Here is a 24253-nt window from a genome sequence, read left to right as displayed (position 1 = left end):
CTGGTTTCTTTCCCGACATTTGTCTTTTTCCTTTACTCACAATTTCCACTTCGGCAGAGTTTAAAGACCACAACTCATTCATTGGACTGGCACATCACAAGTTGACAGCCATAATCATTAACCAATCACAGTGGCTTAAATTTATTCGATACATTACTCTTTCCGCCCTCCCTCCCCTCCCCCTCTCTCGCTCACAACTGTACACAGACAGCAGTCAGCGCAATGTGCATGATTTTTTTCCGCCTTTTTTCTTTTCTTTTCTCTTCTTTTTTTTAATCAAGCCTTGCGTTTGGCCCCCTACGTCGTTGGGCCCCGGGGCTTGAGTCCCGGTAAGCCCGTGCTTTAATACGGGCTTAGGCACAAGCAGTGCATGGCTCCTCGCTGTGTGGCGCTCCAGTGCCGCCCGCAGCTCTGCGCACAGTTCCAGGAGGATTGCCCTCAAAACGACTGATGAGCCAGTTGTCATCATGTGCCAGGAAATCCTCTCAGTCTCTGAACACACGTTGTCTTCCAACTGAACCATTTACAATGTCTTCCAATATCGCTAAAGCAGCCATTGTTTTAATGGTATGCGCTGCAACACTTTGCACATGCTTTTATAGCCACTCGTGTAATTGCAGACACATGGGGGTGTTAATTGTGCATGTGTCTCAAATGTGCACATCACTCAGTCTGAGGACAAATCGTGTTCACATTTATTTATTAGAACACTTTCCCCACATCACCTCTAAATGTCACCAAAGAATCAAGAGTTGTAGAAAAGTGCATACGACAGCCCTGAAGTTTGCGTGAGGCACCGCTCTTGATACATCTGATCGTTGACGTGAAAAAGTGTGTACGCCACTTTTTTGTACATGAGGCCCCTGGTCTTGTACAATTAAATGTACTCCTTTCTCCCCAAACAGAATGCTGCCCATTTACAAACATATTGTAAATTGCTTCATATGTTAACAATTTGAAAATGAAAACAATACAGATGGCATAAAACTTCATAAAAAAAGTTCTGTATAGCAATAGACTTGAATGCCATTTTTTCGTTCCTTTATTATCACTCTTTTTAGAAAAAGTTGAATACTTGTTTTTTGTTCAGTACTTTATTTGTTAAATACATCATACACATCTCACAGATACTCCCCTCACTGCTTGTACAAATAATGGGCAAATCTTCCTCTGCCATTTTCATAACGGTGTGCAAATCTCAAATTTGGCTATTCCTGTAACTACGGAATTAAGCAAAAACCAAACCCAAACTCATACTTAAATAATTCTAGTCATGTCAAATACTTCCTCTATTCCTCTTCCTCTATCAAAAATGAAGTTTAAAACGTTGTTGATGTGTTACAAGACAAATCATGAGCAGAACCAGCCATCAGTGCAGAGCATTTCTGCTTTGAATATGCAGAGCACCATGTACAACCTCAGAAAGGTGAGGTCAGTCAGCCTGTAGGCCTTTATTCTATGTAAAATACTTAGAGAACCAAGCACCTACATGGTCTTCAGAGAATTTCCATGTGCTGCGAAGAACCGATGAAATGAAAAGCTAACACAAATTACGTGGAGAAGTTAGCGCAAGCTAGGGGGTAAAGCTACTTGTGTTTTGCTTCTGTTGTGAATGTGGCAAACCTGACATTTTCTGTTTAAGGCAGCGATAGCACACAATCAAAGACTGTGAGCCTGCCTTGTTCTCAGTTACAATTCCTGCAGTGAGTCGATTGGGATACAAGGCTCTGGCTGGCTCTAGGAAGCAACCAGACAGCGGGAAGATGCGAAGGTTTAGCTAAAATTAGCATCATATTGCCAAATTATAAGGATTTAAAGCAAAAGGCTCATATACCAATTACTATTAAGTTTGAAATGGTATTAAACACGATGTGAAGATAATACAGGAGCTTTCTGATATTTTCATTTGCATTCAACATTGCATATTTTAGCTTCTTCTTCTTGGGAATTGCCTTCTGTTTCAAACATGTATATTTGAATTCCCAAACTATTACAAATGGCCATTGTCTGGTGGAGACGGGGTGGGCAGTGTCATCTACTGGCGTGGCCAGATAAGCACTTTTATAAATCACATCAATATTTGTTTTAAGCTTTAAAATATTACATTCCGAAGAAAATAAATTAGGATTTAATAACTGCTGCAGTTGGAGCAGACAAAGACAAAGAGAATTTAATTAGGTAGGTAATGGAGGCGAATATTCTTTCTTCGATCATCCCTCAATCTGGAAAACTTGTTCATTAAAAGAAAAAGAAAAAAAAGTGAACATAGTTTAGGGACCAGCAGGACACAGAGGCATCCCTCCAAAGACAGACTTAGATTTGTAAATTTTGTAGCATTTGTACTGGGATGTAATGAAATACTTCTCTCCACTGGAATAAACTGCTCTTGCTGGCTCAGCAAACACGACATGATAAAAGGATGGCTGATACACATTTGATAGTGAAATATTTGCTATAACAGAGAGGATAAAGTGGCTGTAAATCAGCCATAAAATTGCAGATGGTAATCCGGTAAATACGTTAAATGACTACCATCATTATCGCCACTCGCTGCATGACCCATAGTATACATCATTACCTTACCAATGAGATGGAACTTCATCCTTCTTGGAGGAAAGCATTTTGTTTGATTTCCAAAACAAAGCAATCATTGGAATATTTTGTCTCCTGGTATGACTTTTTCCTCACTGCTTTTTACAGTCACAAATGCAAGCCCAACTCATCTTCCCATTACTAATGGACCAAGAAAGCGGTAGTCATGATTTTCGTGATGCTTTCAACTGATAAATACTGTATAATTTCATCAACGTTCTCAAGACACAAAAATAAACAGGAGCTTCAAATTGATTTATAGACAGAGATCAAGTTAAGATATGTGAGCTCTGCAGCCGGATTCCGGTCAGTTAGGCAATGAAATCAGATAATCTGTTCCCACATCAGAGAGGCATCACCTGTTAGTTTTTTTTCATCTCCTCTCACGTAGAGAAGATCAATGTCAACGTGGTCATCATTCCTGGAAATAATCTCTCTGCTGTTACATTATGACTTCTTTTGAAGTCATATTGAGTTTTGGCTGTTCGCTGCAGTGCAGCGTCAGACAAAAAATCAGCGCCACAGAATTCCAAATAATTCTGTGTGCTTTTAGGGGAGGTTGGCAAAGAACTCATGCATACCTTTTTTTAAAAAAAACAAGAGCTTTGAAAATGTCATGCCTGTTGTTTCAAGTCCAGAATTGGCTCAAGTAAAAAGGCATCAAGTTACTATGTTTGTCATTAGTATTAAATGATCAAACCACTCTTGGAGAAGCTGCTCCAGCTGTCAAGTCAGAGCAAATCTCCAAAGCTATTCATGGTTGGTGCAGCCATAAAAAGGAAGCGCAGGCTGATTTGACTGTATTCATTCATGAGAAATGTCCCATGTAGTAATGAATAATGATATAGTAATCTGAAGAATTCAGTAACAATCTCAATAACCATAACATCTCAATTATTAACAATAACCAATAACAGATGCCTAATAATCGAGGCCAGCCAAGATTCACAGCTCTTGTTAATGATGTCGCTGACTGGGAAATGGAAACATTAAACCGTTTTTGTTGGACTGCACCACATGGTGGCATTATTTGACTCATTCGCTCTGAACGCGTTGCTCCAAAGATGGGTCTTAAATATTCTGATTTTAATTTGTGGGGTTTAAAAAAGTGTTTTTAGATAAAGAAGCAAATGTTATGTCCAGATGTAAAAAGAAAAAACAGTCTCATGCTGAGAAATACTGCAAAGCTCATCTTACTGTCGTATATTATGATCTAAAATACAGAGAAATATTGTTCAAATTCATTATGATTTACAGATGTTCTGTAAACGGTGGGACTCTGGCACCTACGTTGCAGCTGGCTTAATTACATGTGTTATGTTACAGATCCATTCATGGAGATGATGACTTTTCAATATCATTCTTTGAGGTTTTGGCTTGCAGATCATCAGATCGATATAACAAAAATAACTAATTCACACTGTTTTTTTTTTCCTTTCCCATCACTTAAACATTTTTTAACCAACATATTACAGCCCAATTAATCGTCTCATTATGTATATTATATATTTTGGAGTGTAGGGAAATTCTCATTTATATTCTATCATATATTATATTCTTTCGTACTAGCAGTGGAATATTGCAACTGTCAAATGATTGCACTCGTAGCCAGTTTCATATTAGAAAGATTCCTCTGTCACTTTATGTTAAACAAGTTCCTCCTTTGTTTCTGTCACAACACAGTACAATGGGCCAAGTTTTCCATATCATCCTGGGAAGCTCTTTCTGGAAGGCAAAGAAACGCAAAAAGTTTATTTGGGAGAAATATGCAACATTTATATATTTACATAAAGAAAAGAGGAAAGAGACATCTTGAATTGAAAATGAAGTCCTGTTGGTTTGAACAATGCGTGTATGCTCAACAAGTTTTTGCAATAATCCACATGCTGCCTGGTCGGGCATGAGAGAATAAGATATGGAAGCAGTGGATGCAAGGCATGACTAATTTTTGGTGAGCAAGTGAGAAATAGGATTTTAATGTGTGTGCCAGAGCTGAACTGTAAAGCCAGTGTGGCATGCTAATGTCGAGTGGAGAGGTGCCGCAGCCTGATGAAAGACTGGGAGTTTTGACCAACAATCTCACTTCAGGAAGTCAATCTGGAGACTATTGATCAAACCTGACTTCAGTTTTCTGCAGATTTATTACAGCCAGTTTGTGGCTTGTGTCAGCAAGGGAAGAAAAAAAATAAAAATCTCATTTATTACTTCTTCACCCACTATTTTACCCAGCTTTTTTCTTTTTTTTTTCCTCTTGAAGGTCAAAGATATGAGAGGCGAGATTGCTGTGACTGTAGTGTGCCCAAGCTGATCCACTCAAAGTAGGAGGGCGCTTCAAAGTGCAATGTTAGGAGTTCGGCTCAGAGCTTACCCTGCAGTAACTGCTGTGAAAAATGTGGGCTGAATCGCTGAAAGATATGTCTCTCTACCCTCCCGAGAGCCTGTACAGGTGCTCCGCAGCGCAGATGAACTTGCAGCAGCGACACAGTTCCTTCTCTGATTGGTTCTGAGCAAAGGAGTCTTCCTGATGGTGCCGTAGCAGGTGGGGGCCCGAGGAAGAGGCCACAGTGAGGCTCAGTTCACCGCAAAAAGAGAGTCATTAGTCTTACTCTGAGCTGAGGTTGAGCTCAGGGGAAACACCTCGCTTCATACCAAGCCCAGCATCAGCCAGAGGCTTTGTCTGATCGATTACACTACAGCAGGATAACATACTTAAATGAAAAGGACCATTCTATATTTCTTATTCATGTGACGGGGATGAAAAAGATGGACAGTTGGTCCTCATCAGTGAGGATGCAGGATTTATTATCACCTCTTATTAAACATCAATTTAGTTTGTTTTGACCTGATTTTTGAAAGTTAAAGCAGGAGATACATCATTAGTTCACACATTATCTCTGCATTCCTTGAAGCATCCCACTAAAACTCTAATTATTTGACGAAGAGTTGCTTGTTTCTGCCTGAAAACCCCCGCAAACTCTAATCTGCCTGTCGGTATTACACTGCCACAGATGGCCGGCAGATTAAACTGCTAATGTCCTGAAAAGCTCATAGCAGCGGCAGGAAATTGAAATATGTATTTCAACCCAACTGCCCAACTCAGAGAGAGTGAGTTGGGATTTTTCACAAAGCAAATTGGACAGTAGAAGCAGGATTGTCCTGAACTCTTACTGGTACAAACAGCTCTGAGATAGGAGGTATTCCAAAGTAATCCCTTGCCCGTGTGATTATATCAGCTATTGATGAATGCTGGTTCTTGATGAGGGATAATACGATCACAGGTCATTCTGTCTTAAGGGCCTGAATGCAGTTCTGCATCGACTCTGTAGTGATGATTGCCCCCACAAATGCACATCTACTTGTAACTTTTCTCTGCTGCATTAGTGCAAAACTGAGTGGGCTCTGACTCATCTTCTTTTTCTTTTGTTGGTTTTTGCCTTGGTGCAGGAAAGAGCCCACATTTACACTGCTGGTGGACAGGGTCGTATAGGTTGATGTACAACCTCTAAATGACCCATTGTTAAAAATAAATATATTTTTTTATGATTCTTTTTTAGTGTAGAAGACTTCATTCCATTTCAACTCCATGCAAAAAAGAGGACCAAGTTCATCTTGAAAGAGCAGCTTATCCTTTTGATGAAAAAGGGAGTTTCTCCCCTTTTAGTTAATCAAAGCAGCACAGAACCAGAGGTGAACACGTGGCTGTGGAGGAAAGGAGAAGTGAGGTCAAGCATGAGATGCACCTGGATTGAAAGAAGCCGACGCTCCATTGGTCTGACCTGGCAGCATTGAGAGGCGTCCAGGGAGAAGCAGAGCAATCAGAGATGTCTAATGTGGGCCCATCTGCTTTCGTCCCCTGGGTCCTCTGCTACCTTTGCCCTGCCATGCACCCCCCTGTAGCCTACATTTCCAAAATGGAGCCAGCCGAACCCACATTCAGCATCTGTCTGTGCTAGATATGTCAGTCTGTGCTGGCCCCTGTCCACAGCCAGAACCGCAAAAACTGAGGCTATTCTTGCACTCCAGGCTTCCCACACCTCTCCAGTAAATTATCACCTCCCCAGAAGTAAAGCGTCGTGCTGCCTGAGATTACACATCATGAAGTGCCGGGCTCAGACAGTTGACATTGCTGTGTAATCATCATTACGCTCCCTTCTGTTTCTCAAGTAGGGTCATATGGTAGTCGGTGTTCAAGTACCATACAATAAATGCCTGTAAATGCTCAAAATGTTCAGACCTCATCATCTGAAGTGCATATTCAAATTGCTGTTTAGCTCTTTAGATGCTGAGCGGTAGAGGTGATAAAAACAGCTGCAACACTGACAAAAGCTGATTTGTGGAAAGCCTGGTTATATTTTTGGTTTGAGTTTTGGGGACATTATCAATCACTCGAGCAGTGGATCGTTGGGTTAAATGGGTTATGGGGTTCGGGGCCTCTATGGATTGGGTTTGTTCAGATCTGAATTGGACTGGGAATTGGGGAGTAAATGCCTGAGGCTCATTGTCATGTTCCATGTTGTTCTTAAACAGTATTCAAGGTATTGCGTCCTACTGGAGTGCACCACTGCCATGGAGGCCCTGCTTTATCTGCAGCAATGTTTCGAACTGAGTGATGAGTTACTGAAATGTATATTGGTTCAAAGTTTGAAAAAACTTGATTATTACTGTGCTTATTTTTAAATTTCCAAACCTTACAGACCATGTGTCAGGATTCATGGTGGAGCAGGAGGCAGAGGACCCAAATGCAGGACTTATTGGCAGGTAGTCTCAGAGGGTTTCTTAAAAAGAAACCAAAGGCGCTGCCAAGGCAGGAATAAACAAGAAACTAAAACTCAAACAGAACAAAGGAGGGACAAGCTTTCTGACCAACAGGGAAATCACGAGAAGGACGACGACTACAGGGACATCAACAAAGAAGCAATGATCTGGCAAATGACAGCGGTGACCGGAGAGCTATAAATACTGGGGGGTTCATGGAGACAGGTGTGCATGAGACCAGGGGACAAAGTCAAGACAACTGAGGACAAGGAACAGAAAGACAGGAGAATCTGACACTGAGGACGAAAAACTGATACCGAATACAAAGAAAGAAGCACAAACAAAAATACGAAGACTGGACCAAGGCACTAACCAGAGTAAAAAAAAAAGAAACCAAAAGACAGAAAGCTAATACACAAAAAGCCATGATGTTCTGATTTTTATTCATTTCAAAAAAAGGAAAGTACCCTAAAATCTTTAGAATTGTGCTGGTATAATATCTCACCTGGTTCAGCCGTCACAAAGCAGGGAAGTTTTAAAAAGAGAGAAGTTCTGCTACATTTTTCTCCCCCGTCCGCCTCCTCCCACAAAAGCCGCTGCTCACAGGGAAATATGAGTTGATGAATGAAGCTCTCATACAAAGTGAGCTGCTGGCAGCCTCTGGGACCGGGGGAACCAATTCATTTGCAGTGCAAGTGCGATATGTTCAGATCAGTCCCTCAGATGTCCCAGACGCCTGAACATTTTGAGAGTCACAGAATTGTGCTGCCACTGGAAATCCTGCTCCACTCCAAGTGAATCTGTGCTTTGCAGAGCAGAACTTCAGCTAACACTAATGCAGGGTTTCTCATTACCTGCCCGCATGAATCTGACGTGCACTGGCTTCATTTCCACTCAGAATTTCTAACACAGACTGCAGTAGGCCAATAAAAATGTTTTTCTCTTTTCTGTCTATTAAAGAAGCACATGAAGGAACAGGGACATGTGTGTGTGTGTGTATTTTAGATATAACAGAACAATAACTAAACTATTGGCTGAGTAATAGTTTTGCAGACTATGTCAGACTATCATGGACTAGATACTCACAGCTAAGCTAAGTACACCACTACATGCTATGTATTTGATTTACTTTGAATTTGTCTATCAATCTAATAAGACGCTTTTATCTAAAGTGACTGTGTGGGGCGTAATGTGGGTTTCTGTATCTTGCCCAGAGACACTTGTGCATGCAAACTGAGGATGTTGGGCATTAAACCTGCAACCTTCCAGTTGAGGGACCATCATTCCCTGAACTACAGCCAGGAAAACAGCATTTGAGCTACACTTCTCTCAAGGAACATGAGCTCATTTTGCAGGAAGCAGCCGCTTTATCGCTCCCACACTGTAAAATCATAATTTGATCCGATGTTTTCTTTGTTTTCATGATGTTGCCTGATAGTAATTCTTTTTTCTCCTTTTTTTGGCAACATGGGAGGTAAATTACATGGCAGGTGGACTTTTCTCAATGCAACTGGTTTTAGGAATTTCTCTTTTTCCCCCGTGCAAGACCTTCCAGGCAATTCTGGTGTTCATTTGAGTTTTGTATTATTTATAACTGCGATTTAGATGGAACACTGTCGGAGTGCTTTGTTTGAGGAAAAAGGCTCTCTCACGTCAGCAAGGCTCTTAAAAGTCCACCTCGTGCTTTAAGTCAATGCCCCTCTCTTTCGTCTATTCATCGCTCAACAAATGGTGATGCCCATAGAGAGGTTCGTCTCCATTCCCTGCTGTGAATTCCATTAGCAATGCGAACATGCAATACAGCTTTTTTTCTCTTTGGTCTTACCTTTTGCTATTGTAAAAGACTACGGTCATGGCTGTATATGTAAGCTACAAGACCTACAGTTAATAGACTGACTTAAGCAAATGCTACTCTACTTCATGGCTTTCAGGTTTTAGGCACACCCTTTCACCTTTTATCGTAACTGCTGTAGAGGCACCACACTGGTGTTCACCCAAATACATCATCTCTAAACCAGCTGTGTGACCCAGTGCAAACAACACAATGGGACTCGTTCATCCTCCGTCATACCCAGGGATCTATTGATTCTGCAAGGCTGTAAATAGAACAGCAATCAGCAGACACAGTCTTATAGGAGCCTGAATGCAGGTCCAACACCCATTATCAAGTGGATTCTATGGAACAGCTTTGAAAATAGGGGTTGCTGCAATTAAGGCTTCACATGAGTTTGTTTGAAGAGTTCAGGGTTGGAAATGTTGGGATAAGTTTGGGTTGCAGAGTCCGTGTGACCTGCCAACTTTATCAGGAAGGCTTGGAAAATTTATGTCTGTTTGGATGAGAACTTCTTAACTCTCTATTCATTTATTCAAACAGCGGTTATGGTTATAGCGAGCAAAAAAAATGGTCCAATTGCACCAAAGGTTAGTTCAATGAGAGGATACACATGGAGAAATTGGAAACATTGCATATTTGTATGCACCTGGTGACCACATTTAGCAGGGACAGGTAAGAAAAGGCATCCCACGGCGCATGATGTACCTCCACACTGCTGACAGGACTTCTGTTGAGGTTATGGAACATTCATTGTAAAAGGGAATTTTTCAGGAAACAAGCAGCAGACTCTTTTCATCACGGTTATGGTAACAGACGTAAAGTTTATAAGCAAGTAAAGTCAAGTTTTACTAAGTAGCACCGTTTAGAATCTGGTGGGCTTTACGTAACAGTAAAAGCATAAATGAAACAAGCAACACCACCAACAACAAAAACATGTAAATTTCGATAAGCAATAAAATAACATACAAGAACAACACAATAATTGTAACACAGATGCACACTGACAAGATATGCCCTGCAGTCACACTGCAGTGTGGTCTGCAACCACCGTGGTGACATGAGACCGACTGTACGTGTGCAACAGAATCTTAGCTCATGCAGAAAAAAGGCCCACGCCAGAGGACACAAAAGCTTGGTTTACTACTTCTAACTGCTGGAAAAATAACAGAGGGTGTACATGGAATGCTCATTGGGTGGAAATAGATGGAAATCAGAGTTTTAAAAAGAGCCTTTTGCATTGTGTATCAGTCAAAACTGGTATGTTGAAGCTAAACTCTGTCTGCCTATCCAGCACAACCCCCTCTTATACCTTCCTGGAATAAATTATACTGAATTTAGGGTCAAAGAATGCGAGAAAAATGGTGAAGATGATGCTGTAAATGAGGTGGATAAAAGATTTTAAAAAATAAATAAAAATAACTTTACTGCCCGAAAACGCGGTAAAATGGCCGAAAACGCTGTAAGTCATCTTACAGATTGTTTCCTGCAAATCTTATAACACGCCACTCACGCGCCCTGCAACAGGTCATAAAAACTGAGAGTCGCGCCGAAGCGCAACGCCGAAGCGCCCAGTGACGTCACCTGCCATGAGTTCAAGTTCGCCAGGTGGAGATCGGCCGGTGTCGGTACCAGATCGGCTCGTCTAATCACAAGTGTCCGACGTACAGCCAATCAAATTGTGTGATGTAATCAGCAGACGAAGGACCCCGAGCCGATCTGGTACCTACACCGACATAAACGGTCGATAAGGAAACAATATTAATTAAAGTATAATGAAACATAAATACTTCCGTATTGACCTTTTTCTTATTCGTCCTCATAATTTCTCATTATCCGTTTGATTTCAGTAATTCATTTCTCTGTTTCCTCATTCATGTTCTTGCAGTCTGACACTGCGATCATCCCATTCTTCTACAGCCTGCTATGGTACTTTTTCTTCTGCACCCCACCCCACTGAAAAGCTGTCACTGCAGCAATCTGCTGGGTGGTAACTGACGTGAATTGAAAGTGGCCTCCGCTTTCCATGCAGCATATATTATTAGTAGTAACTGCTCCCTTTTTTAAAAAAGCAGGTCTGTGTCGGCTGAATTACAAACACTGATCTCACAGATGGAGCATCGGGTGAAAGCCCTTATGTGGGATGTTAGTGGACATTAATCAAGATGTTGTCGAGCAACGTCTGGCGTCCAGTGGGAATGATAACACACTCATTCCCAAATCAGAATTTAGTCTCGCAACATCTCTCTGCACAATAAATCATTGAATTCTAAATATTCAGTGCAGTCCACATATTCATCAGTTCGGTGGCACGGAGCCGCATCACATTTCCTTCAGCCTTGTCCAAAGTTGTCAGTTTTTTGCTTGCAGTGGGTTTTTTTATAGCTTTTTCTCTCCAGAGAACATTAACTGTTATAGAGCACAATTAAGCTCTGTAAGCGGCCTCCCCAGCATTGATTGCACGCGTGCAATCACATCCAGATGTTGACATTACTGCCACAGAGCTGAGGAGCTGAGCTCAGTGTGGCTGCCAGAGGGTCCATTATCAACATCTAAAAGGTTGCGTGTGTGAAGTCTGAGGCTTCCGGGTGCTGCTCAGTGATGAGGCAGGTGTGATCCCTCTCCGTTCCCTAACCACCAACCTTCAGACACGATTACGGCTCGCGCTCCTTGATCCAGCGGCCGCCTATGCCCTGCTGCTTCCATTTTTACGCGTTTCTCTCCCGCCGCGAGGGGGGCTTTAAACAAGACGCCCGAAGTAGACAGAGGCTTGCCCCCCTCGGTGCGACATTTGTTTAACTTGTCGAACAATCTTCCGTTTTGTTTGGAGTGAACGTGGACATTTCCCTGGGTGCTTCATTCCCGCTCAAATCTAACCGTCGAGTGGAGATAAAGGCAAAGATTTACTCATTCGGGCGGTGTAATCTGCAGTGCTGCAGGTGTCAGGAACTTAAATGGTGGAGTCAGACAAGACAGAGCAGGGCCAGGATGTAAGAAAGTAAAGCAATTTAATGACATCCAAAAAAAAAAAAAAAACCTTTATAACATGCAATGGCTGAATCATCACAAAACATTGCAGTTTCTCTCATGGTGTTGTTAATGTTAATGCTGAAAACAGGATGAATGTTTGTTGGATGGCAGCGCAGTGACGTAAGGCTTCTTAAGTCGGGTTCATTCAGCAGGGAGGGTGGAGGTCAAGTGTCAAATCTGACGGGAAACAGGTCTGACACCTTCTAAGTGAAGGCCTGCCTCCCTTGAAAAAAAAGGAGCATATCTGCTTAAAGGTGCATTGTGGGAAATGTAGGACACAGTATTTTTGGAGCAGGATTTTCTTTTTCTTTACAAATTGGAACATCTCCTCCTCTGAGCACCACATATTGTTTCACTAGAGTTCCTCTTTAAAGAAGGAAATAAACACGTTCCTTTCTGTGTCGGACATGAGATAAAAAAAATATATATTAGACAAGATGCTCCAGCAGCTAACCTAACTCTCTGCCCTGACAGTAACATCCGCCGACTGGCATCTCTTGGAATCACATGTTCAAACTTTCAGTTCAAACTAAGTGTTGGAAATCCAACATGACACTCCATATTTTCATTGAATGCGTCTCAATGCAGCTGGACCGACTGCATCCAATCAGATAAACGGAACATGTGACACAACACAGGTCCTGCTCTGCTATCTCGTCCTTGTTTAGACCCCTGCATGGTGTCAGAGCTGCTGATTGAAGCTTTGCACTTTACCAGAGTGTGAAAACATATTTTAAATCTTGTGGTTGCATGTAAACCTAAACTCTGGAACAGAAGCTACCAGCAAATATCTTTTCTCAAAAACCTGGATTCGCCTGATTCAACTGAACAGCTTTTGTGGAAAAACGGAATCATTCGTTCATTTCGAACTTGGTTCCAGGTCTGAGCCTCGTGGCTCGGGCTGTCTGCTGGATCTAAACGCTCATAAACAAAGTGTTACAGCCAAATCACGTTTCCCTCCAACATCACAGGGAGACGCGGGACTCAAGGATCAATACTTATGATCATATGTGATATTCCTTGTTATTTTGTCAGGTAAAAAAAAAAAAAAGTTAATAAGCAAACTTTTTATACACATCTTACATCATATTTAATGAGTTGATTTCAAATATAAAAGGTCAGTAATATTTGCTCCAGTTGAAAAGCATCAGCGTAGCCCAACTCGTCCGTGACTGGCCGCACGCTGACATCAGAGCTGCAATGGGATGTGACATTCTCCTAACATTTATACAAACAGTAGTGCAGCCGAAGCGAAAAGAGAATGATAAAAAAAAACAAAAAACACAAGTCCTCTAAATTTTGTGTAATTATTATAAAAAAAAAAAAAAAAAAAAAGACACTCAGCACGTACAATATACACTATATATACACTGGATTTAGTAATGCTCATTGTGTTGCAACAGAGGAAAACAGCTTTATAAAATGAGTATGGCAGTGTGCAGTTGGCAATGACGCATTACGTTTGACACCAAACGTGTGCTGGGTGCGGATAATGTCCGTTTCCTCCTGTTTTTGTTCCTTCCAGCAGGTGTAATGAATCAGTGTCCGCGGGAGGACGGATGGCTGCTCTGCTCCTCATGCCGGGGTCTGAGCGGAGCCTTTGATCTCAGCGGACGCCCTCTTCTCCTTTCGCCCTGCGTACTCGCCGATAAAGGAGCCGTCTTCGTTAAACTGACCGTCCTCGTCGCCGTAGTCCACCAGGCTGTCGCCGCTGTCCCCCGCTTTGATCTCCCTGCTCAGAGAGTGCTGGCTGCCTTTCAGGGGCTTCTCGTCGTTGTCGCTGTGAGAGAGGCACAGTGGATTTAGAATCATCTCATTTCACCCATGGCTTCACTCCGCTGCTTATTGAAGGGAACGGGAGTGCGGCCACGAGCCATCACTGCCTGTACGCTGAGCTTCAGTGACTGACATCAGCTTTTACCACTGGCTGACTTTAGGGAAATAATCACACTGATGCACTTGTTGAGACAAAATTAATGGCTGCAGCATACATGCATCAATGTGTTTGACAAAGTGACAACTGGAAGACAAATGAGATACTGAGGGGGACATTAAGTGTGAGCGCACACGTGGTCCTCTAATGCGTCGTAACTGAGGGGCTAAACTTATTGGATTCCAGGAGGAGCTTTTCAGATGAAAGCGGTGTGGAAGCATTTTAGGTGAATCTGAATTTATTCAGTCTCAAAACGAATGTTTCTCTGAGATTTAAGACAATTTTTAAAAAATTTGGTAGGATAATGGAAGTTTTTCTTTAACGAGAACACTACAAACAAGTAATGTCATGACTCGGTCACCCCGGTCATCCAGCCGTGCCCACACCACGCTCCAGACGGTCCAGACTCCTTCCACGATGGTGGAACGATCAACCCAGCGCTACCAGAACAGGGGGCGTCCCTGTTGAGGACGCAGGTCATCAGAGAGCTTCTCTAACACTGACCCTGTGCTTCCCTCTATGCCTGCACTCTATTTCTACACAGTCACCTCTGACAGAGCCTGACCAGTGGTTTTCCTTCTATGTAGCTTATTGTTAACTTTGATGTTAGATGCAATGATATATCCTCATTTGTAAGTCGCTTTGAGTTAAAGCGTCTTCTAAATGCACAAACATTTGAAGTGAATTGACATAATGCTTGTTTTTAGCTTGTAGTGGTCACAGGCTTTCTTTAAAACACCAGGTGTCTGAGTGGACATTTTGAAGCTGCCATTGGGTTGAGCAGCTAGCCTTTCTCGTCTTTACCAAACAAAACACACCTGTTAGCATTTCTAAACAGGCTAATTATCTTTCAATGAATCTCATTAATTACAAACCAAAAATCCCCATTCAAAATGTGGTCAGGAAGCAGACTTTCCCACAGCTTTCCCATCTCAAGTGTGCACAGTGTGCTAAGCTAAGCTAAGCTAAGCTAAGCTAAGCTAAGCTAAGCTAAACTAACAGAATGTTGGCAGCAGCCTCAAATTTTTCCCAACAGGAAGAAGAGCGACGTAACTCTTCTCATCTAACTGAAGCTGAGTGGTTTTTAAAGCTCATTCCAAACACAGTAAACTGCCAGTTTAAAACTTGGTAGTTAGTAAAAACTTAAGGACAAAAAGTTGGCTCCCAAAGTGACAAAATATAAACGCTGTCACACTGAGCCACTTTGAGCTTCATCACAACAGCGTTTGCTGCGCTGTGCAGATCCAACTGATTGGAAAATTACACTGGGACTCATACTGTGGTAGCTTGTTATGAATAGGACCACTAAAGCATTAATGAAACGTGCCCTGATGTTACTGCCCTGGAGATGAGCCGCATTCAATTACAGTGATTGGTTTTAGCCTCCTGCGGGGTTCTTGGCAGCCTGAGTTCAGCTCCATCCACACAGTAAAGGAAACATCAGAGCGGCTCCCTTTAAGACGCTACGTTTTCACAACACACCAACACAACACCGACATCTAAGAGCTACCACTCTGACAAAGTTGATGTGTAAACAGCTTGCCGATGCTACTGCTGTTTATCACATACTATGCAGTTACTCAGTCCATCAAATGTCTTCAGCAGAAGAGGTGCGAGACTCCGCACGAACCTCGTGGATTCTTGGACGACTTTTTCAGTGAGAGGAGAAATGCAGAGAGAATTACTGGCAGGAGAAGACAGAAAACAGGAGGAGAAATTCACATGCTCTCTTGCGGGGAGGTGGAGCGGCAACGCTCCGAGGGGGGGGGTGCTAAGGCTTACCTGTATTCACAGAATGTGTCGTCATTCATGCCCTGGGACTCTACGTCTGGGTGAAGGTCTTCTTTTTCTTTTACTGCTCACACATTGAAGAGAAGAGATCAGTGATTTGCCCAAGAGACAACTGCCTGTGACGATGCTTCACTGTCAACTCTCTGAATGACTGGAAACCATTTTTCACAGATCTTTGAAAAGTTTGTTTCCAGATGTCTGAGTAAACGTGAAGCTTTGGCCTGTTTTATTGTCTTCATGTTTCATACTGTAGAAATGTTCATTTTAAGATGAGTAAGTGTATAAATGAAAGTCTCACACACAGATTCCCAACAGAATAGAAAGTTGTTGCAAATGATGATGAGAGCTTAGATGACAGCCTAATAACCATTAGCTGTGACTAATAAAGCCGACGAGGACTCGCACCTCCCCGATAAGAGGAGTAACACCACAGAACTTATGTCATCATTCCCCGCGCAGCCACCTCATGTGCCCAATTTGCATTTTGTCTCGCTGCGGGCTGCACTTTGTTTAGATTGTTTGCTGGAAGGAAAATACTAATTTAAATAATTCCAAATTCAAATGCTGGACATACAGCAGAAACGCTCATTTTCCCACCAACACAGCTGCCTCGTTTATGTCGAAATTTGCATTAAAATGATTTTGCGGCCCGGAAAATAAACATAGTCTTACATACTCCTGTAATGGCTTCTGGGGTGATTGATCATTTCTTTCAAAAGAACAAACAACAAAATGGAAATAAAATGAAGCTCCAAGCAGCAATTAGTATTCATGCAGGCTGGTGTGTGTGTGCTTGTAAGTGAGCACCTACCGGAATATTTTCCTCCTTTATTTCTGTTGACAAAGCAAGCGACCAGCACGATGAGTGTGAGAAGAGCGATGGCACACATCAGGCCGATGAACCAGCCCTGGGTGGATATTCCTCCGTGGATGCTGGCCAGACCTGAGGAGAACAACACGCCGTGACTTTGACTCGCCTTGGCCTTTTCCTCGGAACACTTGATTAAATGTTTACATCGACAAAGTCTATCTGACGCACAGGCAGAAGGCGGCAGGGCGAGCTGCGGACGGAAACGCTCCAGTATTAATATTAAACAGCTAATCCTGCTTGTCTAATTAATCAAGCAAGGAACGCTGAACAAATGTAATTCCTCTTAGTGGGCTAAATCAAATCCTAGTGACACCATGAAGGACCGCACGGCGGGGCTTGAGTCACAGCTCAAGGACACTGCGAGACACACCTTTATTTCTTTTTTTTTAAAGGGCAGCTATTAAGTTCTACTGTTCGATACCTTGTTTTCGTTGGTTTCCTCCTCACCTGTCGACCTAGTCGTGATAACATCTTCAAATATACTAGAATGATCAACCCAGCTGTTAGGAATCAGGCGCACAATGTACTCAGTGGCAGGTTCGAGCCCATCAATGATGTGGAAAGTCTGAGAGGTGTTTAAGGCCTCTGATATCTTCCAGTGACCCTCACCTGTGCAGAGGGGGTGAATGATCAGAGGGGGTGTCCGTGCCCATGAAAACACACAGCTAGTTATCAGAAATGACAGAAAAGACTCGACACACAAGGCTACAGATGCTAGATGCTCCTCTACACCACCGTGCTCTGCTCTACGACAATCAGAAACCGAGAAAAGGGGCTTACGTTTGTTCTTAAGCGCAACGTAAAACTCTGCGGGCTCACCGTCAGACATCCAGCTGATATTCACAAAGCTGTCGCTAACAGCTGAGCTAACGTTCAGCAGGCCTGGGGCAGACAGCAGTGAGACGAGGAGAGGAGAAACAGAACGGCAAAGAAGACCATTAGTCCTGTTAGTAAAGGACAAGGTGGATAAAAGCAGCTGTGGGGCGTTGAAGGGTGTCATTATGAGATCAAAGATGTATGCGAGTGTGCTCTTTGTTAGGACTGACAGAAAAGGACAGCAGCTTGTCCTTGGAGCCGCAGGTGGAGGATGTAAAACTAAACATCTTTGTCCGAGACCTTAATGGACACGTTGATGGACATTTCATGCAAATAAACCTGGTTATAAATGATCAAAACAACACGATAAACTATTATATACTGCTGAAATATAACGATGACGCCAATTACCTGTATAACATCTTCATTTTAATATTCTTAATCTCATTTCATCCATATTTCCTTTTCTGTTGGAGGTTTATCTCTATAGTTTGATAAAAGGGTTCGAATTTGGGTCTAAAAACGGTCCCATTTTCAGAGGCTTCGTGCAGCATTGGCTTCCTGTTGCACCGTGGTCGTCGCCTCATTGGTCGTCCGATCATTCGCTTTAAACCCAAACACGAACGAATGTGATGCATACGACTTAGATAATTACATTTGTTTTAAACTCGGTCAGTTGAATCACTGTTTCAGCTCAGCTCCTGAAAATACCAATAATCATCCATTTCCAGTATGTTCTCAAATCATTCGTGAGCTTCATGAATCGTACTTTAGGATGACTTTGTTTGAAAATAACATCAAATATGATTTGTTTTGAGCTTGACCTCCCTAAGATAATGTTCCTTATATGTATGCAGATATACGTGTATATCTATGTGTAGAAATATAGGAGTATGATAAGAGCGTGTGTTGTGAGTGATGTGCATCATTAGAATGGGAAACGTGTCGTTGGACAGCGGCATTCTAAGCTGGTCAACAAAGCACGATCCACTTCATTCCAGCACGGCAAACATGCAAATCTCCCCCTACGTCTCCAGCTCAGGAGCGTTATTTGCTCAGGTGATCATTCAGTTCACAAGGACACCTGCGTCTGAGCTGTCCATCCCAACCACTGCCTTTGACACTCCCTCGCTAATGTTGATGGATTAGTCTGCGACCATCGTAATTCCACTCATCGAAACTGTGTGATGACTTCGACTGGCACACGCACCCAGACTAAAAATATCCCAGAGCTTGGCTGCTGCGTATTGTCACCTCTTTCCTCAGCCTGCTACTAAAGGCTGCACAAAGCAGCTGCTCGAGCCCTGGAAGAAGCCCCTTCAAAGTCAGAGGGTTTTTTTGTGGAAAAGCAGGGCCAGGAAATATTCTGATAGGAGCTTTCAACTGCCTCCACTTATCTCAGTGTCCTGTAAATATCACCCTCCCGGTATGAGCTCACACCTCCCCGACACAGCCCGGAAGGACGCTTCTCCTCACCGCTTTCCCTCCGTTAAGATGCAGCCCCTCCCCCCAGGCAACATCTTGTCCCCAAGCCGTGTTGCTGTTTACCCAATTGATGATTACATGGAAATCTCAGGTGACTCTTGGGTCAATACACTGCTGTGTATAGGCGGGACTGGGGCCCAGCAAATCAATCACTTACAATTAGACATATTTGTCCTGTTCAAGTGACTGCACTCTGCAGCCACACTGCCGGATCGGGGTATAGATCGTGCATGCTAGATTTCCCCGCGGTACAGCAAAGATATTAAACCCAGCTAACTGTAAAATACAGCTGTTAACGTTCACCCCATCTCTTTGCTACAGGAAAGAATAAAACAAACTTTGCTTTTGTGTTATTCATTGATTTCGACTCCTGTGGCTACCATATGTGCTTGAATTCACGTCATTCTGCTTTTATTTTTGGGTTTTTCTGTGTGTTTTCGTGCTAATCGTGTCAGAGCAGGGCTGCGGCTCTACCTATGGTGGAACGAGTGGGTTTGGTCACTTGAGACTTTGGAGTGCTTGGAGGAGAGGGGGAAGCTGACTTGCCTGAAGGAAAAAAAAAAGGAAAACAAAGACACATCTTGCGGTTATCAACTGGAATGAGAGCTCAGGAGCTACGTCTCTATTGTTAGCACACATGCTATTCTCAGCTAAAATTAGTGACTACACAACTACAGCCTAAAAACTGCGTTTCATGTTTGCACTTCGGGTGAGATGCGGCGGTTTTTAATTGGATTTAAGAGGAGATTAAATCCCTTTTAAACAAATCATACACAAGGAGGCTCATGTTGGATGTCTGATGATCTTCCCAGGTTTGGCTCTGAAAGCATCATTTATGACCTCAGCTCGAGCTAAACATGTAGCTTAGAGTCTGCCGTTTTATGGGATAAAAGTCAACATTCGTTTACGGCTGCTAATGAGCCAAGATTAATATGAATTCATAATTAGGTAACTCATTACCATCACTATTAGAGAGGAAGCCACAAACTTTCTCTGTGAGGAAGATGACATTCTTTAATGAAAGGAGGCATTGAGTGCTCTCTGCTGATGGCGAGAGCAAACAGCAGACACGCTCAATTATCTGCAGGAGCTGTGTGTTCAGAGATGTTCAATAAAATGCATCCAACTGTCTGAGAATCAGGCCTTTAGCACACACACACACACACACCGCTAAATCTAAGGCATGCAACCACTATCTAAAATCATCAACAGAAACGGAACATGTCATACCAACGTGGGCCACATTTACAGAAAAAAAGTAAAGTCTATCAGAGCAGCTTGTTGGAGCGTGTTGGTATGACATGCTGCTTTCGGCATAAACATATATGACATACTGGGACCAACAGTGGAAGCCAGAATGGAAGCTGCAGGACAAACGAAAGAAAAGAAAAGACAAAGGAAGCATTGCATGGCCAAGCAGACATAAACAGTCAAAGACAAATGTACAACCCACACTGTATGATCAAAGCCAAAAATGAACGCGATGCAGGGTGAAGCGGCGTATGAAAGGGAAGCGTAGAGAGCAGCAACGCTGATGTGTGAAGAACACACTGCGAAACGAGAGTCACCACGAACACATTTCTCTCCGGCACACATGATAACGGCCAAAAGCTACATGAAAACACTACATGGAAGAAAAAAAGAAAAAGCCATTCTCCCTGTAATCACTTAGACTGGCTTTTCAGCATACAAATAAACAGCCCCGAGAGCCAATTAAGTATCTTTCAGTGATTGTGAGAAGTCTTCTAGTAAACACTAAGTAATTGCTGCATCATCAGCTCCTGCATACTAAATTTCTTGGGGGCACATTTGAATAAAAACACCATGCAGCTATTTATACTCTTAGTATCTGTCGCCGCACTCCGTTTACTGACACTTGTAGTGAAACCAGCTTCCTGTTTTTCATTTGTAGCTAAATTGCTCAGAACACCGCTGCCAAAAAAGCTCAACATGAGGTGAGCCTGGACTGTATTACTGAAGCGTCTTGACTGAACCGAACTCAGTCAGCTGAGGCACGTTGTTCGCTTGAAAAGAAAAGATTACATGCTGCAAGCCGACTCATTATAATTACTTATAATTACATTATAATTACCAACTCTTTATTTTCCTTTTCAGTCTCCAAAGCTTCAGCTTGCTTGGTGCTCAAAGCATTGTTCTCCCTTTGCTGGTTGTTTCGTGGTTCCAACACTATGTCAGATCAATAATCACTTGTTCTTTCATGACAGTGACAAATGAAAACCTCCGCTGCAGCCACATGACATTGTTTAGCCACAAAAACGACTTGCATAGAGATATGAAAAGCGTTGCTGCTGAGGATTTTCTCACACTGCACTGGTTTAATGTCAATCGTATACCGGCTGCGTCGCGAAGCCTCGACCGGCCCGAGGCAATTCTGCTCGTATGGAGAACGACACGCAAAGCTAACCAGGGCCACACCACGCAGTTGGCCGGCTTTGTCGGCCTCCCGTGACTCACTCGTTTCCAGGATGGTGGTGCACTCCTCGCTGACCACAGGCCCGCAGCCCACCGAGGTGCAGGAGCGCAGGTAGAACTTGTATTTGCTCACAGGCTCCAGGCCGCGCAGGACCCACTTGGTGGTGTCTGGGTTGCTGATGTCTACGGTCTGCACGGGCCCCACTTCCTCCGTGTCGTTGACTAGTTTTTTTAAAAGACAAAAAAGGAAAGAAAAGGTCAACACTTTACAGCCCTCAACAAAGACGAATCAGCTGGACTTTCGCATCAGGTTTTCATCATTTGCTGACGTTTTGAGCACGGCACATTCCCTTTTTAGGCTCTGTTATGATGCGATGCCCCTTTAAAAAGGCATTTGCATGAAACTAAAAAGCAGGTTACGTCCTGCACATTCATCGTGTTCTTGCTGTCTGCTTCTTGTCTTTGCTGCGATGAGATCTCATCTTTCACCACATAACTCAGCCCAGTAGGAGGGGAGGTGGCAATTCTGTTGTGTGTAACAAAAACAAACACAGCAGGTGCCGAGGTGACCTTTGCTGTGAGAGAGGTGCTACGTCTCTGTGGAAGGAGGCGACAGAAACAATGACAAGAATGTATCGGTGTGCTTCTCCTTCAGCCTGGATGCCGCCCCTTCTAAGTAGAAATTATGGTTTTAGTTTGGCTTTGTTTCAAGAGGTAAGAACACAGTTTTTGGTAAATTACGCCAACCATATTACTACAGAGAAGAGACCATTATGTTTCCACCACACTGATGCATTATTTTCTCCCTTTTCCAAAAACACTTTAGCCCAACAGCTTGTGCACACCATCTTATAGAGTGAACTGGCTGAGGGCTGCAGACTTTGGCTCTTATACTCGCTACAAACAACAGCATTTCCAAGTATTCTTCAGCCTAGTAGGCCAAGTATGGTTGGCAGTGCAAAGCGTGAAACATACAAAGAGTCTGCGACACTGAAATCTGAGTAGAACTCGACAGGCAACAGAACGAATGGAAGCCAAGGTCATTTCCACCTCCTACTTGGGCCAAAATTTCAATTCAGAGCAGTACAATCTATAACTACAATGTTCTTTATGTGTTCGAAATGGGCCTCGATCAAATCTGCATAACCATACAGGATGCCGATTTAAAAAAAGGAAGCTGAGAAAAATATATACGAGCATCTGTATGAGTATAGTACACCACTTTGATCACTACTACAAAGTCTTACAATGGTAACATCTGCTGTTCTGTATCCCTGACATGTAGGGCACTTAGAAAGCTGATCCTTTTCAGAAACAACTTGATACACACACAAAGAATGTCTTACATCAAAGCAGGTTAGTTTAACAGTTTGCAGCCTGTGGTGAATCTGGCGTGCTCAGCGTGTTAAACAGCGTGTTCCAGGCGAACGTCCACAGAAACCTGAGGCTGTGAGGATGGGCGCAGCTCTTAAACAGCTGCATTGTAGCTGGTGGCGTTGATGACAAACTAACAGCTGGCAGCAATATCTTCAACATTTTACACGTGACTTCAATCAAGGGGACTTGGAAAAAGAAAAAGAGTCACACTTCAAAGAGCTCATCAGCCTAATTGCTGTAGCGCACCGGAAACGTCCTCTCCTGAAATCCTGTGTGACATTCATCCCTCTTGTGCAGCCACCGAATCAAACTCAATTAGCCGGGAAGTGCTGCATTAAGAAGTTAGTTGAAGTGACTCATTATCTTTGTTATGACTTTTGTTTAAGGGGAGGCACGGCAAAGCATGTGCACACATGGGAGGTGTCCAGTGATGACATCCCCGGGGACTGCGAGCTGTGCGGAAGCAGACATGATGGGGTCAGTAAAACTGCACCCCAGCAGCCTGCGACACAGCGGCCTTGGTCAGCACAGCGCATGATTGGGACACACAGGCTGACATGTTCACTCTGACAGGTTTTCCCTTCTTCACACTCTGAACCCAGCCTTATTAGAGTTGCGTCTCCAGCAGGCCAAAGATACAGCTTTTCTATCACAAGATGCTCCCGAAGCGCTGCACATACAGATGCTGTGTATTAAAAACTACAAAGAACTCTGATATGTGGTTACTGTTGCACGCAGAGGGGAAAAAAGATCTCTTTGTAGCATCGTTAGTGTGTCTAAATTGATTAAGAATCAATATATACATACTAAGCTGGTACTCGAGGAGGTACCCTGTGAGAATCCCATTAGGCTCCAGCGGCGGGGCCCAGGCCAGAGAGACAGAGTGCCTCTGTACTTCTGTGACCCTGAAGACTGGATTTTTCTCTGGCACTGCAGGGGCAAAGAAAGACATACACACAATAAGCAGCAACCCAGTTTCCTTGGCTATTATTAGGTTTTCTCTTCAGTAGTTGTGAATCAATACATTCCATGCTGTTTTTCCACAATCCTACCTCCCTCTGGGGTTTTGAAGTTGACAGGATGGCTGCCTGGACCGTTGCCCCGCCCGTTGAAGGTCATGACAATGAGGCTATACTCGGAGAAGGGCGTCAGTCCCGGTACTGTGCCGTGGTTCCGATCCCCCGGGATCGTCAGTGTGTGTTTGTCTCCATGGCTTTTCTTCGAGTCCACCAGACTGCGCAGACGCCACCAGTTTATCTAAATAAGTAAGGAGACACACGGACAAAAACCTCTGAACATCCAACATATGCATATGTGCGAGGGAATGCTGAATGAGTTG

At 43.2% G+C, this 24253-nt stretch overlaps 1 protein-coding gene across 8 annotated transcripts in view; it reads right to left on the bottom strand.

The window, feature by feature from the left end:
• Nucleotides 1-12167: 12167 nt before the first annotated feature.
• The window catches only part of chl1b (cell adhesion molecule L1-like b), a 55883-nt gene continuing 43797 nt past the window's right edge, over nucleotides 12168-24253 (bottom strand). For 5 of the 8 annotated variants that reach the window (XM_072382859.1, XM_072382861.1, XM_072382863.1 and 2 more), the window contains 6 exons: nucleotides 23967-24171; nucleotides 23722-23844; nucleotides 21580-21759; nucleotides 16744-16875; nucleotides 15924-15996; nucleotides 12168-13988 (listed from right to left, as the gene is read on the bottom strand). In XM_072382859.1, coding sequence (XP_072238960.1) covers nucleotides 13784-13988; nucleotides 15924-15996; nucleotides 16744-16875; nucleotides 21580-21759; nucleotides 23722-23844; nucleotides 23967-24171 — 918 coding nt within the window. In that variant the 3' untranslated portion in view covers nucleotides 12168-13783. Of the gene's footprint in view, nucleotides 15791-15923; nucleotides 15997-16743; nucleotides 16876-19578; nucleotides 19651-20438; nucleotides 20469-21579; nucleotides 21760-23721; nucleotides 23845-23966; nucleotides 24172-24253 lie in introns of all 8 variants that reach the window. The other 3 variants (XM_072382866.1, XM_072382865.1, XM_072382864.1) reach the window with 3 other exon arrangements.

Source organism: Leuresthes tenuis, unplaced genomic scaffold (genome assembly GCF_036924035.1).
Source record: "Leuresthes tenuis unplaced genomic scaffold, fLeuTen1.0.hap1 SCAF_3, whole genome shotgun sequence".
Taxonomy (NCBI): Eukaryota; Metazoa; Chordata; class Actinopteri; order Atheriniformes; family Atherinopsidae; genus Leuresthes; species Leuresthes tenuis.
This window is presented reverse-complemented; position numbering and strand designations above follow the sequence as displayed.